This window comes from Saccostrea echinata, unplaced genomic scaffold (genome assembly GCF_033153115.1).
Source record: "Saccostrea echinata isolate AGI-Se365-2 ecotype Australia unplaced genomic scaffold, CSIRO_AGI_Sech_v1 ptg000001l, whole genome shotgun sequence".
NCBI lineage: Eukaryota > Metazoa > Mollusca > Bivalvia > Ostreida > Ostreidae > Saccostrea > Saccostrea echinata.
This window is the reverse complement of record NW_026889750.1, coordinates 4,670,375-4,686,902: the sequence shown is the minus strand read 5'-3', so window position 1 is coordinate 4,686,902 and position 16,528 is coordinate 4,670,375. Positions and strand designations below refer to the sequence as shown.

The 16,528-nt window shown below is 35.1% G+C and overlaps 1 protein-coding gene across 1 annotated transcript; it reads right to left on the bottom strand.

Annotated features, from left to right (window-relative positions):
- Positions 1-1,366: 1,366 nt before the first annotated feature.
- Positions 1,367-15,054, bottom strand: LOC133183760 (transcription elongation factor SPT5-like). The gene is made up of 25 exons (XM_061318672.1): positions 15,036-15,054; positions 11,787-11,860; positions 11,429-11,572; positions 10,613-10,703; positions 10,379-10,514; positions 10,097-10,228; positions 9,855-9,954; positions 9,546-9,680; positions 9,140-9,256; positions 8,547-8,645; positions 8,146-8,210; positions 7,913-8,018; positions 7,615-7,690; positions 7,024-7,331; positions 6,613-6,710; positions 6,332-6,401; positions 6,048-6,173; positions 5,629-5,754; positions 5,106-5,316; positions 4,673-4,778; positions 4,279-4,506; positions 3,933-4,123; positions 2,616-2,860; positions 2,249-2,344; positions 1,367-1,880 (listed from the first exon to the last, which is right to left on the bottom strand). Exons 2-25 carry the CDS (start codon positions 11,856-11,858, stop codon positions 1,743-1,745), a joined length of 3,216 nt encoding a protein of 1,071 aa, XP_061174656.1. The 5' UTR covers positions 11,859-11,860; positions 15,036-15,054; the 3' UTR covers positions 1,367-1,742.
- Between the last annotated feature and the right edge of the window lie 1,474 nt (positions 15,055-16,528).

The window sequence follows — 16,528 nt, the reverse complement described above, 5'->3', positions numbered from 1 at the left end:
AGGCCCAAGTTTACGAAAAATGCCCCAAAATCAGTAAAATTTACGTCAATTTTAAAGCAAATCTGTGCCATTTTCGTATTTTTTAAAATTACTTTACCGAGAAAAAAATAATAAACAATAAAGAATTAAATATTTATTCCATTGATTTCTTACAAAAAAAGTTCATTAAATATCCGTCGATGTACAAAAAAACTTATTATATCATCAATAATGTCTCAAAGTATATTTACAACATGCTGTGTCCATCTTGTGAAGTTGGAAGTCGCAATCGTTTACTAAAAATAAAACCGCAACCGTATCAGTTTAAAATACGGAGGAGTTTTCACAATCGCAATTGTATTTTTTTTTTACCATTTATTTGTAACGATTAATTTAAATACTACACCTAAATATTTTTCATTGTCTTGTGATATTTATTTAAATGTAAAATGTGTGAAATAAATTGTTGCCAGTAAATTCCTAAAATTATTTACCAAATATACCGCTAGTCATAACTATTCTGTTTTATATCCCAAGGGGTACACCGAATTATACAAAGATTGGCTTCTAATAGAATTTTAATTGTCTGACAGATAGAGAGATATACACTGTGTACACGAAGGTGTTAACACCTGTTGGTTTAAACACCTGCGGGGCGTGATTAACGGATCCACGTGCCGTTGCAGGGGTATTAGGGCTATACATCATTGAACAAACAAAACTGTGAAATTCCTGATGACTGTTAAATTGCTAATGTACTCTCAATTAAATTTATTTTTACAACAATATCTCAAGCAAAATTATAGCATATTAATATGATTAATTTCATTTGCGCACTGTTACATGTAATAGTCATTTGCGTGTTTTAGCAAATCCCTGGACAAGAAATATAAAAATGGCGGTCATCGCACTTAGTATTGTACCCCGGTAAATAATGTCGGAATAAAAGAATGTGTCCACGATGTTCTAAAATGGAAATGATTATTGTTTGATTTCGGGTATTTCCCTAATTATAGCTGTTGTATACTACCGTATTTATGTGTTTAACGACAGAGTCAAACAACGACGGCGTTGAACAGGCAAGTTGGAGAAAATACGTTATATCACAATTCTAGGAAGTTTTAACTATGTTTGTATAAAACACTATTAAAATGCTGTACTCATAAAAATACCAGTTTATTTTCTTCATACGTTAATATCACGGGTTAAGTTAAAAACCTTTACATGTTCTGATACGTAGTTTCTATGTAAGAATATCTAAAAAGTCGATAAACAAAGCCTCGTCCTATCTTCCAAATCGTCCTATCTAAGGATTTTTTAAAAATTACGGCTGAAAATGAGCCTTTCGACCTATATAACCCATCGACATATACCCCAAAACTTACGGTATTATCTGTTTCCAAAACACTGAAAAATTCTGTTAAAAGCATTCTAGATTTGACACAAGATCAATAAACTATGAATTGTAAATATGACATCTTTAACAAATGTTTTGTTGACAGTAATAATACAAAGCATTCAAGGGATGAAATGACAAACAGTGTATGTCTTTATCAACTCCTGATAAAACATGATGACAAGGAGACCCCCTCCCTCAATTGTTTTTAATGAGATACAAAAACACTGCTTGTGCAAAGCTAAAAGAAAAATCCTGGAATAATGTTGATCTTCACACCCAAGAAATTCTTCCTCTTTTCCTTACTGCCTGCCAACAGCTTAGATATTTCTTTCACATTTGTAACACTGCCTTTGTCTCTCTAGCATCAGTTGCCAGCCTTACAGAGATAATTGATGGGTAACATTTTAATGACTCCATTGTCTGTTTTGATTACACCTTCTGTTCCATCTATACTCAGTAGTGATCCCATCAGCTCCCTCTCTTCGCCCAGAATCACTTTGGCCTGTATAAAAATTTCAGTGATTTATTTGATGAAGTTCATTATGGTTATAAATGTTATAATCTATTTAACATCTGTCAGTTACAGAAATTAACTGGATGATTAGCTAGTCATTAAAAGATAATGCTTAAGGGAAAATGATCAATGAATTTTTTCTGTAATCAAAACAATTCTTAACAGATGGTTGAGACAAATCATTCCAAAATATGAATAAATATGAATTTTTTTTATAGAGCAAAGAATTTTCAATTTCTGAGTTTTTTCTCCTAGAAGAAATAACTCATCCTTAAACTGAACTAGAATAAAACAAAATGTATCAAATCTCCTTTTGGATGTTCCAAAAATTGGGGAACCCTTGACGGAAAACTGACCCTATCTCCCTTCTCTGGTGGAACAGGCTCCAGATGCTCACATGCAATGTTGACCACTTTATCTTCTTCTGGTATGAATAATGAACACATGCCTCCCTACAAGAGAACAATTGCATCTAGTTACAGATCACTCAGTAGACATGTTTAATTATTCTTTGACAAGGTACCACAAAATGTATTTTATACATGCAGTACATATTTACATTGAGTTAAGAGTTTTCAAAAATTCACAGAATTTTATACTATACACATCTCTTTACTATGAAATTGTCATGCAATTTACCACAGAGAGGGAATTTAAATCCACTGTTTTGAAAGAGATTTGGTACATCTATAGCAAATTTCGCAGCTTTAAGTCTATACTCACTGTAACACTGCGAATGATGCCTGTCTGGTGTATCAACTTGTGGTCATCGTGTGTTTCTTTGATCTTGACCTCAATTTCTGTGGTGTGCCAATCAGCCATGCTTTGGTCCATTCCTGTCCCCGGGGTAAAAGGAGCTCCACCAGGAGTCATTGGACTGTAACTCAGAGGTGAAGGGGTGGTGTTTGAAGGGGAGGGTTGATATCCCATGGGACTAGGTGAAGCACCTCCGAATCCTGGACTGGGTGCTGAAATGTTATGAAAGAATAAATAACACTTGCAGGTGTCAACATAGAGAAACATCTGTCAGTTATAGCTTTTAAGAATGATTCAATACCAAAGGCCATTACCATACATACTATGAATACGCTAACGAATGACTAATCCGAGATTCCTCTGACTCTAACCCCTGCTTTTATATTTTGACATGTGCAGGGGAGAGTCAGAGCGGAGGCCATATTGAAAAGTGGGAATTCAGCGACTCCAGCTGGTGTCGCGACTCTGCCTACCTTTTACAACTTTATTTCGCGGATCTAGCTTCCGAGACGCGAGAAATTAGTAAAGGGATGATTCTTCTACAACTTAATCATCACTAATACGACGCTATCGCCATCTGAACGGCCCTATCACTGACAAATGAAGCATCACTTGAATTAGGTCGCCTCCTCGCCATTCGATTTCTTTGCGCATGATGTCAGCACACACATACACAAACAAACTATCACATGAACAAATCATGTGTGGTGATGCTGCCAATTTTTTTCTCATATGAGCATAGAGGCCACTTATCAGTAAATAAATGTAACATCATTCTGTTGTTTTCTGTGCTTTTTCACCACACCCTCATGTTTTTGCGAAAACTCCACACGTGTTTTGACCATGTGTTAGTTCGAAACCGATTGGAATTTTGTGTATTTGTGTGCTGACGTCATGCGCAAAGAAATCGAATGGCGAGGAGGGGACCTAATTCAAGTGATGCTTCATTTGTCGGTGATAGTGCTGTTCAGATGGCGATAGCGTCGTATTAGTGATGATTAAGTTGGAGAAGAATCATCCCTTTACTAATTTCTCGCGTCTCGGAAGTTAGATCTGCGAAATAAAGTTGTAAAAGGTAGGCAGAGTCGCGACACCAGCTGGTGTCGCTGAATTCCCACTTTTCAATATGGCCTCCGCTCTGACTCTCCCCTGCACATGTCAAAATATAAAAGCAGGGGCTAGAGTCAGAGGAATCTCGGATTAACGAATGACCAATTTACAGATACATGTATAATTTTGAAGCAAGATATACATTTTTTTCTTTCAATAAGATTTTTGATTTACCTGAGTAACTTCCCGGTGAAGGTGAAGGGTGTGCATAAGGGGAATAGCTTGTCCCTGGGGTTTGTGGTGTGAAGGGTCCCCTGGGACTGGGAGTGTCTGCTGAATATCCAGGTGTACCTGGATTTGGGGTGGCTCCACCATAATCCCCAGGTGAGGGGTTATCATCAAAGTGGTAATCAAAGTCATTATTCCTGAAAATATAAAGTACTTGTAGATAAAATAAGACTTCTGTACACTACACTGCCCCAGAATTGTGCAAAAATTGACAATGCCTGCAATGATATTTTTCCTTCCTGTCTATTTCGATTACATTCAAAATTCTAAAATTCCCACCATTGCCCCTTACCTGGTAGGTGTGTTGGGATTAGTGGGATCCCAGGCACTCTGTCCTGGAGTCCTGCTGCCAGGCTCATGTAGGGGTGTCATACTGCCATAGTTAGGAGTCCTACTTCCATCATGTAGTGGAGTCTGTGAACCATACATAGGTGTACGGGATCCATACATGGGAGTCTGGGAACCATGCATTGGTGTGCGACCACCAGGAGTAGCAGCTGATCCCACAGACCGACCACCACTGAAATCATTCAACATCAAATTACGGTAAGTCATGAAGAAATATAAAGTCTTATTTTTTTAACAACTAAACAGTCAGGTTCAAGGTAAAGAAAAGAATTTTGTTACGTTTAATTGCTTGTAATGTACATGTAAAAGAAAACAATTTGAGACAAAATGACACTTACACGAGATTGCTGAGACGACTTCTGTCCACTGATATGGTCTTACAGCTGGAGTGAAGTTCCACTCGAGCTGTTGAATCTGTGGCATCTTTGACAATTCCAATGTAACCTGGGAGCAAGAGAAAGAAACCATGGTTTTGAACAAGAGTTTCACTTGAATCTAATACAGGTTACACAAGAGAATCACAGTCAAACCTCAATATCTTACTGTAAAATGTTAGTTTCTTTGAAATATTGAGGAGCTCCACATATCAGAGATTAGATTCTATTTACTTTACGAGAATAACACTGCCGACTCACTATATACATATACCAAGTTTCTGATACATCCATTCTTGAGATACCCAAGTTCAACTGTAGATAAAATGCAGATAAATACTGTATCTGTCTAAATGTTCTAATAATTCATTTCATTAACAGTTCACTAAGACCCTACCTTTGAAAGGCCCTTGGATGATTCTGACTGTAGTTCCAATAAGGTCTCTGTCCCTCTTGCTGAGGCCACTTCCTCCTCTGCCCCTCCCTGGTGTTGCACCTCCTCCACCAGGAGCTCCACCCACTCCCCCACCCCCAGGATGGGCTGGGCTGGATAACCGGGGAGACATTGGAGCAAATCCTGTCACTCCCAACTGAGCTCTGTTTGTTCCCTGAAAAAAAAAAGAAAGATTAGTTTTTCACTTTATTCTTTCACTCTTTATAAAACAAAATTGTACAAAAGCAAAAGATATTTTAAGCAAAGAAATAATAAATTCATGTTATACTGTACAAAACAAAGCCATCTGATCATTAATTAATTCATAGACACTACTGAAAGAACATCCTGTGTACAACACAAGTGTAATTTTGACTTTTACTTTTCACTCCCTTCCTGCCTAAACCTACACATCTTTGATCCTCCAGCTAACACCACATGCCTAGTCCTACACACAAAGTAACCCCCATTCTCTGTCATATCCTACCTTTGATCCTCCAGCTAGCACAACATGCCTTGTCCTACACACAAAGTAACCTCCATTCTCTGTCATTGTCCTAGACATCAGGAAGCAGTAACTTCTGTACAGATGTTTTATCTCTCCTTGTCGACCCTAGACAAACAAAACTGAAATCAGTAGAACTGGGACCCAATCATAAACATGACATAAAGGAAAAAATATGGCCATTTCAAAATAATGAAGGTTAAATATTTTACATAGATACATGTATGTATTCTTTGATGAATAAAACTCGTGACAAATATGAACATTTCTTTGCAGTTCTAATGTCACTCTGGTATGCGAGTCTAATCACATCACACACACTGTATTTGAAAACTCAACTTTATCAGTTTTCTGTTTTTTTTTCCTTTTTGAAAATTTTAGTTGCTATGTAAAATGTTTACCGAGTGAGGTCCATCTATGACCTTGATGACGTCCTTGACCTGAATGCTGTTGTTTTCTGAATCCAAGGCAACAGCATATTTTGTGTCCCTCTTCCTTGTAACCGCTGCTGGTTTTAAGTTGAGTATCTGCAAGTTAAATTTAGTGGCCATAATAAGCAACAGTTTATTACAACATTGCAGATTTGGAATATCCATTTAAATTTTAGTTTTACAACCTAAACAGCATTGCCAAAAATAGATCATTTCTTCACAATTTATGCTGATAGTTACAATCTTTAAGTTACCTTGTTGTGCATGGACAGAACCTGGAAATTTTCTTTCTCTAATCTAACAATGACTCCAACAGTTTGTGGACTGTCAAGGAAAAAAGAATGATCATTTTAAAAGAAGTGCATTTTCTCTTTTTCAAAAATACAAGTAAATCATAGTGGGGCTTATATGAATATTTCATTAAAGTTCTAAACATTTACAATGTTGACAAAAAATAAATAGACACTAAAGTTATGAAGCCACTGGTATCGACAGAATTAGTTTTTTTTGTACATTTTTGCAAGACATGACTCACTCTATCTGAACAAGGTCTCCGAACTGGTACTGTCCTAAAGAATCCACTCCTGTAGCCATATCTGTGCACAACTGCAGATCTCTGGGCAAAACTTTCATCTGAAGAAAATTCACAGGGAAATTTATTTATTTTTATCTTCTTTTGTGAAAAGAAAACACAGAACTGAGAAATTAGTAAAAGGTAATGATGATATCTGTGCAACTTCAGAAAGATTTTACATTATTTTGTGGTCTTAAACAATCTATATTCAACTTTGAATTCTGTAATATGGAGCACACTTATACTGAGATAGACTACGTGCCTAGTTTTCATCAAACTGCGAAGTAGAGAGGTTCCAGCCTGATACAATGAATAATTGATATAATAATGCAATTTACACTGTGTTTAAAAATTCAAGGTAGAATATCATACCTCGTGCATTGTGAGATCTGAGAACAGTACAACAAGGTTATCCTCCACACGAACTATCAGCCCAGTGTCCCCTTCATATCGCCCAGACAAGACCTTCACATGGTCTCCCATCTTGAAGTGTTTCTTTAACTCATGTGACATAAACTCCAGAGGATCCCGAAGGTCCTCATGTTTTGGCAGCATTGTGATCTTGTTGCCGTCCACACCGATGACCTTACCCTGGAGGTGGACCAACTCCCCCTCACACACCTCCACCACATCACCGGGGACAAAGTTATGATTTACCTCCCCTTGCTGCTTCTCTGGCACTAGAGAGAGTTCAGGATGCATTATATTTATTTCACTAATATTAATTTAGTTTACCTATAAATCCTTGTATTTAAAATGAATTGATTCAGAAAAACATTTAGTGAATGTAGTGTAACAAACAAAATCGATATTACATTACATGTATTATACATCATTTAATTTCCAATTCAATTTCCTAAAAATATAATGCCATGCAAAATTAAATTACTCAAATAATGATATACAGCATTAAATTGTAAAAGAAAAATCTATTTTTAATTAGGTGAGATAAATTTTAATTACACTCTACTTCTGCTCCCTCTGGTGTATCCTCAAATTTCTCCAGCTCTGCCAAGGTTGGCTTGACTCCTTCTGCAATCTGTCCAAAAATCAAGTAAAAAATATTTTCCCATTAAATCTCCAAAATCAAATCCTCACTCAGTTCCCTTGAATATTTATCAGTTGATTTTAAATTTTGAAAATATCAGAACATATCCTTCTTAATAAAGGCAAACTTGATACAGTCACAAGCCTTAGAAATTATTTTTTTTTAAAATGAGGAATTATTTTTGCAGTTATTAATGCACTATCCTGCACTTACGATTGCTGACATGACAAAGCTTTTGAACAGAAATCCCTTCCTTGTGTAGCGGTTATTCTCAAACAGTAAGAAATCTCCATCACTTGTCACCTCTCCCCCAATAGCCCTGAAATCAGAAAGAAGTGCTTATCATTCCTAAATATTTATTTTTCTGTGAAACATCTATTTTTGAGCGAAAGAACAAAACATTCAGAAAATTTTCACTAACAATAAACATTTTGATCATTCTGTACCTTATAGCATCTACATCAAACAATTTCTGTGGAGGTCTTCTTTTTTTCTTTCTCTTCTCTACTTCCTGGAAGAAAATGGACACAGTTGTTTCATAAAAATACATGTACTACAAAACATCCATACCTGTGCAGAAAATTTCATATTCCCTACGTAACAAATCAGTCTTGGACTTTATAAATTTATAAAGAGTTGTCTCTCTTAGCAGAACATCATTCCTTTTAATACATATTTATTTTGTTGTTCTTGTCTTGTTTTTTGAACTCATTTTTGCTAACAGCATACAAATGCGGGATTGAACACAATTTCTAAATTCTAGGAAGTCCTCCCTCCCTCCCTACGTCCTCCTTAGTACTGGGTATCAGAATGTCAGTATACATGTACATCAAAAATCATTACTCACATCAGCCTGTACTCTCAGCACCCCTCGTTTCTTTGTGTAATCAATGCGAGGTATCATCTTCAAATGGACTATGTTCTGTGCTGGCTCAAAGTAGTCAACCTGTAAAAAAATTACAGAAGTACAGTAAACTGTATTTACACTGAGCATGGCTTTGGCAAGTACCTAATTATAACAAAGACATCAGTTATTATTCAGCCATCACTTCAACAGAATGAATTATCAGAAGCAGATACAAAGAGGTATCATGAAACAATTTAATTTTCTCATAGGATTTGCTATAAAATGATCATGTTTACCTGAATTCACAATATATACTTTTTGAGTTTGTTGTTTACTTGCATTCACTATATACTTTTTGAGTTTGTTGTTAACTACAACATTGCCAAATATTAAAGTTGAAAATAGGAATTTTTCGATTTTTAAGAACCTTTTTTTAGAATGTTAAGTAAATGTGTGTTTTCAAAGCTCTCTGTGGTGTTTATTCTTTCTCAGAGATTAACGATTAAAGAGAATCGAACTTGTGCATTCTTATTTATTCAAACAAATGTAAATGTAATTTAAAAATTACCAAGTCTTCCTGATCTTCAACCTACCTGTGCCAAATCATCTTTGAAGATTCCCCTCTTCAGGCGGACCCACTGTCTGGGCTTTAGTTGTGCTGTCTCCTTCACAACTTTCAACACATCTGTCATTTCTTTGATAGGTACCATCTTAATAAAATAAACCAATACATTGTAGTTTCATACATGTATTTATGCATGTTGCTGTTGATATAACTCCATTACTTTGTCAGAAGTATTTTTTGTATGTGCATTCTGACAGCTAGTCCAGAAATAGAATACATTTGCATGTGCATGTAAGTACAGGGATACAAAATATCATAATGTCTCATTACAAAATCTTAGGCCTTTTAAAAGCATAATTGGATGTTTAAAGAACTAGATTTGGCTTTATGAAAAAACAAATTAAAAAAAAAAAAAATTAAATGCATGCATGTACCTGCTGTGACCATTGTCCCATTCTGAGATTCCCTATACCATCAATGGCCTGTTTTACATGAGTCTGTTTGTAAGCCTCAATATAAATGTATCCTTTCAAGCTTTCCTTGGATATCACTGATTTAATTTGCAGTGGCTACATGAAAAAGAGAAAAAAAACCTCAAATTACTCTCAAATCTCATGCTTACCATACTGTAGAATAAAGACAAAAAACTTGTACATGTAATCTTTTTCACCATGTCGTGTTTTAACCATCATAGCCAGAAAAAAAAAATTCAAAACGAATCATATGAAACATTTAATTCTTACCTCATCAGTGAACTGGTAAGCAATAAACTTCCTCATTAGCTGTAAGGCTGTGGCTCTCTCTTCGCCAATTCTACATTTCACCAGCCACAAGTTTGGATCCCTATGAAATCACGAAAAAAAAGATTCTTTATCTACTACTTACTCTTCTGAATCTTTTTATTCTTCTCTCTTTACTTATCTGCTTCTTCTTGCATGGCATACATGTAATTCTAAAAGCAATACTCAAATCCATAAGTTCTTACTTGACACCCGGAAGAAGTCCTTGTTGCGTAATTTCATCTGACATTTCTTCTCCCTCACCAAAGCGAGCAGCAACTGATGTCTGTCCATACTTGTTTCTATAGTACTCCTCTAACTCATCTTCTCTCTGGGAACTGAAACAAAAAAAAAGTATTGTATTTTTTTCTATTTATGTTCAAACACAGAACGTGTGAAATACATGCCTTCTCTTTTCTCCAGAATTATGATTCAATTACAAATCATTATCATTTCAGCTTTAATTGACAGAAAGTTTGCTTTGATACCTGAATAAATGTCCCAGTCTTCTGTTATTTTCAATTTCCTTGGCAGTGGGACCTTCATAAGAGGAGACTTTGTCTATCAAGTCCTCAGCTCCTTCTTCCCACTCCTCTTCATCTTCATCTCCCTCCTCATCGACATCTACAGTCATCATCATCATCAAACACTGTTAACTAAATGTTAATTGTTTTGAAATTAAAAATCTGTGAGTCGTTAAACATTGAACTAAGGAAGTATACCAGCTTCATCCAAGATGTATCCTGCATGTCTGGGCTTCTTTTTCTTTCTCCCACTTTCTTCATAGTCTTCATCTTCTTCTTCGTCATAATCCTACATCAAATCAATAACAAACTGTGTAATGGGAGCATCTGTATTAAAGGACACTGGATATTTAAGCTTGTGGTCTTACTGTCATGTCACTTTAATGTCTGTTAACTCCATGTATATTTCTACGAGTGAGTGTACATGAAAATGCCATTCTGATCTATTTCATTGTTGGTTTAGCAAAAAAACAAAACAAAAAAAAACAAAAAAAAACAAAAACAAAAAAAAAGCAAATGCAAATACAGGAATTCAAAATTGAAAAATTTCAAAATGAAAATGAAATATGCTGGGTATCTGTCAAAATCCAAGCTAAAAGGGGGATATTAAGAATTTATTTAATTTTTTTTTTTTACATATTTTTAGACAAGGTAATACTATCTTTACATAATCCATTATCATGCATATTTTTGAGCTTAAATCAATTATAGTATACCATATGTTTACATCTGTCATATCACTTAAAGTGTGGAGTGTATAATGATTGACATTTTATTTTAAAACTACAATGTCACCATGTCCAAGTCATCTGGGTTTAAAACATGTATGTATTTGCATCACTAGGTAAAAAAAACAGATTGATGAAATTATTTAACAGTTGTATTACATATAAACTCAAAATGATTTAATAGTTATTAAATATACAGCCTTTATTTTTGGCCTTATTTCAAGCTATAAGTCTATGCCTGACATCAACCAGTCCTTTGCAATTCTCTTTTCAAAAAGATAATTACATCTTCGTCTTCATCATCAATGATGTCATCCACACTACGCCCCCGACCTCTTCTTCTGTTGACAGGGGAAGCAATCTCACTTCCCTCATCGCTTCCTACATCACTACCAATGTCACTGCCTGCATTACTTTTGCCATCTTCATTCTGTAATCCACACAACAATGAATTTGACTAAGTAGTAAGTAAGGAATTGTTTCACCACATAAATAATTCACTCAAAATCAATTTTGAAGCTACACTTTAATAATTCCAATGAACTTCACAGTGATATAATGTAAATACAAATAAAAATATCGATACGTGCTACCACTTCAACTACTTCTTTACTTTCACTTATTACTTTCACTTTATTACTTACATCACTCCCACCTTCATTTCTCCCACTTCCAGCATCAGAGTAAACACTTCCTTCATCCTCACTGTCTGACATTTCTGGTCACAAGAAAGATAAAAAATATTCATAAATGTACACTTAATTTATGCTTTATAAACTACAAATACATTATCAAATCTCTCACTACTTTGTAGGGATATGCTGGTTGTGATTGATTATTGACTGTAGTGTAAATACAGTGTATTCAGGTCATACACTTTAGATTACAAGAGGCAATGCAATGGTGACACTATACTCCTGAGCACTTCTGGCAGGGTTGGAAACATATCATTTCACAAATAGAGGCTTTATTTCAATACAATTTTCACATGTAATATTTTGATAAGGTTAAAAAAAATTTTTACTGTCAGTTAAATGGGATTTGTTGCATAAAGGTAGTCATCTACTGACTGGGAATGGGATGATATTACTAATATTAATTAGGTTGGTAAATATACACCTGGTAAGGCAAGCCTGGGCCAAGTGCAAAACCTACTGAGAAGTTTCCTGTCACTTAATTTTTGACTATGTAAGAAGTATTATACATGATGATTTCTTTCTTATACTATAATAGCAAATACAGCAAGTGGCCCAGAGTGGCAATCGCACTAAGAGCTCTAATGACAACATGTTCAAAAGTAGGAAGTTTGATTTGAAATCTGAACAACTGTTCAAAGAAATTTTTACGAGTCCATGTGAAAAAAATTTCCAAAACTCTCAATCCTCTTTGGGTGCAGAGCAACATGATGACTTAATCAAAGTAAGTTATTGACTTACTTTGAAAAGGTTTAAAAAGAATTTTTTGGAATCCTCAGTTTTCACGACTTTGTATATGAAGTTGTTTTTCATTATTAAAAAGGTCTCATGTATTTCTGATTTTGTCGGATGTGTCCAAGAACTAAAATCGGAAACTTGAACATGAGGAACTGGGAGTTGTCAAAGCATACATGTGATAAGTCAAAGACCACAAAACTGTACAGGAGCCATAGAAAAACTGGAATTTGGGTGAAAAAACTGTACACTGCTTATCAAACTAGAAATATGTCCATAGGACATGAATGCCCCGCCAAGGGTATATTAGTAATGCAACATTTTAACACAAATTGAGAAAAGTGAGGTCAAGGTCAAAGGAAAGGTCAAGGTCAAAAAATATTGCTGCAGTTGAATAGCTTACATCAGTATGTATCAGCATATGACGTTTGATTCAGAAACTAATTTAAGAAAAGTGAGGTCAAGATCAAAGGAAAGGTCAAGATCAAAAAATGTTGATGTAGTTGAAAAGGTTACATCAGTATGTATTAGCATATGAAGTTTGATGAAAATATTATGAATGGTTTCTTTAAAACTGAGCTAAACACTAATTTAAGAAAAGTGAGGTCAAGGTCAAAGGAAAGGTCAAGGTCAAAAAATGTTGATGCAGTTGAAAAGGTTACATCAGTATGTATTAGCATATGAAGTTTGATGAAAATATTATGAATGGTTTCTTTAAAACTGAGCTAAACACTAATTTAAGAAAAGTGAGGTCAAGGTCAAAGGAAAGGTCAAGGTCAAAAAATATTGATGCAGTTGAATAGCTCTCATCAGTATGTATCAGCATATGAAGTTTGACACTAATTTAAGAAAAGTGAGGTCAAGGTCAAAGGAAAGGTCAAGATCAAAAAATGTTGATGCAGTTGAATAGCTCTCATCAGTATGTATCAGCATATGAAGTTTGTTAAAAATATCTTGAATGGTCTCATTAAAACAGAGCTAAACATTAATTTAAGAAAAGTGAGGTCAAGGTCAAAATAAAGGTCAAGGTCAAAAAAATGTTGATGCAATTGAATAGCTTACATCAGTATGTATCAACATATGAAGTTTGATTACACTATCTTGAATGGTATCTTTAAAACTGAGCTAAACACTAATTTAAGAAAAGTGAGGTCAAGGTCAAAGGAAAGGTCAAGGTCAAAAAATGTTGATGCAGTTGCATAGCCCTCATCAATATCTATCAGCATATGAAGTTTGATAAAAATATCTTGGATAGTTTCTTTGAAACTGAGCTTTGAACAGAGCTAAACGCAAAGTGTGACGGAAGGACAGACGGAAGGACAGAAGGACGGAAGGACGGAAGACGGACATGACAAACACTATATGCCCCGGCCATATTCATGGCGGGGCATAAAAACGGTACAAAAAAATGGTATAAAATATCGCTTAAATTCTTCTGAAATTCCATCGTAATCATTGTAATAAACATCGTATATTTTATACCTACGAAGATCTGGGTCAGATTCACGTATATTAAGACTAAAGTCATGTATATCAACTTTCGAAGTTGGCTTAATTTTTTTCAATCAAGTTACGTATACGAAACATTAACAGTAATTAAGTACCCCTTAAAAAATAAAGCTATCTAAAGGGATATTTGATATGGATTTATAGCAAGATAATTATCCCAATTGGCAGTTCACACCTTCGCACGCGATGGTTTGTGTACACTACACAATTATCAGAAGGTCAAGTGTCAAACACAGGTGACGTTTTTCAGTGTCTCGCGAGCGAGAATGAGAGGAAAATGGCGGCATTTAGCGAGAAATTCAAAATACTGTACAAATTTTCATATTCCGTGAATTTTGGTGTCCCGCCGGTACACGATGAATGGGCTCAAAAAACTGTACATTTTGCGTACAGCCTGTACATATCACATGTATGTCAAAGTTTAAGAAAATTATTAGGGTTAAAAATCATGTGGAAAAAAATATTAAATGATGTTACAAGATGCGGTAAACGGGGCCTATAGCAGTTCACTGAAAATTGTGACATCATTTGCATTTTGCAAAAGGATATTTAAGAAGTGTAGAATTCATTAATTATTACAAAAGAAACTGCAATCGCGCTTAACAGTTTCACCGTTTGTCATAGTACTGTGCATGCATTAAAATATTGATTCACAAAATTACTACACCATAGTCTTAGCTCTTGAGTTGCTGTAATGTCTAATGTGTAAACTATACAGCAAAAATATTTGTTTTAAAAAATAAAACACTTAAATCTTTGTTGTTATTTCAATATTTTTTAACACAAATGAAAACATGATGATGTTTTCACTTCCAACTGAACAGAAAGTTACCAACTACGTGTTAAGCGTCATGGAATATCAAAGTGATCTGTGACTTTTTTGCAACTTACATGAAATATATTTCTATAGAATGTAAATGAACGTATGAGGTATACTGAAATCTATGCACAAACCTAAATATTGTTGAACAGAGCACCGTCAAAACGTTCGACAACTACAAATCTACAGATGGCGCTTCTGTGTGGAGCGTTCAATATTAGACAACCGTACAATAAATATTCTAGGCCTGTTCAATATATTCTTCGAAGACTTCTGGATATCCTTCCCTCGTCAAAATACTGTAAATATTCACAAACAAACAATACAGAAAATACTATTATTCTTACACTTTAACATATAGGATTGTACTGTGTAAGGGGTCACGGAATCTCATGCAGGGTAATCTCGGTGGATTCGGCTGGGCTAGATATTTGGTCGGTGGGCGTCAGACCAAATATCTAGCCCAGCCGAATCTCCACCGAGATTACATGCAGGGATCCCCCTCTCCACCCCCCCCCCACCCCCCGCATGTTATCAAATTTACACACTTAACAGTGAGAGTAAAGAAGCCGTAAAGGTTCATTCTTAGTAATTTTATCATTCTCCCTCCTTTCAGACTGACATTAAGAATTAATGTATATGATTTTTCAATGACTTCTTTAGTACATTCAATTAGCGGATCCAGGATTTTTGAAAAAGGAAGTTGGGGGTGGGGGAGGGGGGGGCAACCAGCTCGAGATCTGCAGTGCGAAGCCCCTGCATGGAAGCTCTTTGGTTTTAGGAGTTTTATGGAACAGTGTTTTGACTTATTTTAGCTATGCTAAATGAAAAATTAATGCAATATTCAACACAAAATATTCATTTATTAATCTTCTGTATATTTTTTGGCCCCCTATCTCCTATAAATCTGCCAATGACATTGTATGTCAGATGACAGATATACAGCGTACAATGAATAGGACTCACGTATACTTGGGATTGGCCTTCATTCTCGATCTTTCCATTTGACTGATTAATCTTTCATAAAATTGTTATCTCTGAATTGTTAAATTGTTATTAAAAACAAAATAACTAATCACTCGTACCCATGTGCTGGATGTGAAAAAAAAATAAACACCCACTTAGGGGGGGGGGGGGCAAAGCACAGAAACATTGACTTAGGATCACAGATTTTATGTGACTGAACCAAACATGAAACATGCATCTTTTTATTTAACTTATAAGCTTGAATTGTAAATATAATTCTGTCGTGGGTGAATACGCAAAAAACTGAAAAAGTGAGTCAGTAAATATTCTGTGTGCAGCACTAAAAAGATTATTAGGATTTAAGCAATATTATAACAATTTAATCAAATTCAATGGCAGACTCTTGTACAATTTTCTCAAGTTAACCTCGGCGAGGAACAGTGATTGATAACATTATTAACAACTTATTTTGTTTACATTTATTTTAATTCCTACTTGTAGCAAAATTCAAATTCGAAAGTGCCAGGTCATGCAACTATATAAAGCATGTCTGAAGTAAAGCATTTGCTTCAGGTCCATGAACCATGCAATTATATAGTTAATGTCAAAAAATCGTGACATATTGTACTCAACAGTGAAAAAACTCATGTGAGAAGCTCGG